This window comes from Eimeria mitis, genomic scaffold (genome assembly GCF_000499745.2).
Source record: "Eimeria mitis Houghton genomic scaffold, Emh_scaff2781, whole genome shotgun sequence".
NCBI lineage: Eukaryota > Apicomplexa > Conoidasida > Eucoccidiorida > Eimeriidae > Eimeria > Eimeria mitis.
The window spans coordinates 1,489-2,731 of NW_013571122.1; the positions used below are offsets into that span (position 1 = coordinate 1,489).

Here is a 1,243-nt window from a genome sequence, read left to right on the forward strand (position 1 = left end):
ATCACCAGCAGCAGCACCAGCAGCAGACTCTCCCCCTCCTCCTCTCCCTTCTCCTTCTCCTTCTCCTGCACCAGCAGCAGCACCAGCAGCAGCAGCAGCAGCAGCAGCAGCAGCAGGAGGGGGCCAGAGGTGTCTGGGGGGTCTATGTGTTCTCGTGGCTGCAGCAACAGCAAGCGACAGCAAAGACAAAGTTTTCCCGAGGCCGGGGTCATCGCAGAACATGCCCCCTATACATTCCTCTTCATATCCCCCTGCTGCTGCTGCTGCTGCTGCTGCTGCTGCTGCTCCTGCTGCTGCTGCTGCTGCTGCTGCTGGCTGCGTTGCACCCCCTTTATACCCCAGCAGCACCACCTTCACGTCGATAGAAACATATAAAGAAAAGTCACCGCTCTGCTGCGCGCCCTCCAGCAGCAGCTCCCAATCAGGCACTGCAGCAGCAGCAGCAGCAGCAGTATCTGCTGCTGCTGCTGCTGCTGCTGCAGGAGGAGCAGCACAGTTGTCCACTTCTGCTGGTGATATTTCCAGTGGTTCTGCTGCTGCTGCTGCGTCGCTCGTACTACTACTAATGCTGCTGCTGCTGCTGCTGCTGTTGGTGCTGCTGCTGCTGCTGCTGCTGCTGCTGCTGTTGGTGCTGCTGCTGTTGCTGCTGCTGCTGCTGCTGCAGCAGAAGAGTGTTTTTGGGTGTCCAGCAGCAAATACGCGGAGACACTTCCCCTTGCCCTGCAGCAGCCTCGACCCCACAATTTCTGGTTTATGCTGCTGCTCTGCTGCTGCTGCTGCTGCTCCTGTTGCTGCTGCTGCTGCCGCTCCTGCTCCTGCTGCTGCTGCTCCTGTTGCTGCTGCTCCTGTTGCTGCTGCTGCTGCTGCTGCTGCTGCTGCTGCTGTGAGCTGCAGCCAGTTGCTGCTAGGGAGCGGTATCTCTACCCAGGTGGAAAGGCCCTTCAATAGATCTGCTGCTGTGCGGCAGTCGTTTTGTCTGGGGACAGGCCAAGCTATATCTGTCTCCTTTTCTGTCTCCTTTCTGTCTCCTTCTGTCTCCTTTTCTCTTTCTTCTGTTGCTTTCATGCTGCTGCTGCTGCTGCTGTTGCTGCTGCTGTTGCTGTTTCTGGTGCAGCAAGAGGAGAGAGGAGAGAGCCCGCGTTTGCTGTTGAGGGTTTTTAGGGTTTTGTCTGCTGCTGCAGCAGCAGAACCCAGCAAACGCCAAGATGCATGCAGCTCTGCTGGGGGCTGCTGCGGGGCCCCC

General features: G+C 58.4%; 1 protein-coding gene across 1 annotated transcript in view; it reads right to left on the bottom strand.

Annotated features, from left to right (window-relative positions):
• EMH_0058630 (SMC protein, putative) overlaps positions 1-1,243 on the bottom strand; it is a gene marked incomplete at both ends in the record, with an annotated part of 2,628 nt that overhangs the window by 555 nt on the left and 830 nt on the right. The window contains one exon of the mRNA XM_013497591.1: positions 1-1,241. Coding sequence (XP_013353045.1) covers positions 1-1,241 — 1,241 coding nt within the window. The remainder of the gene's footprint in view (positions 1,242-1,243) is intronic.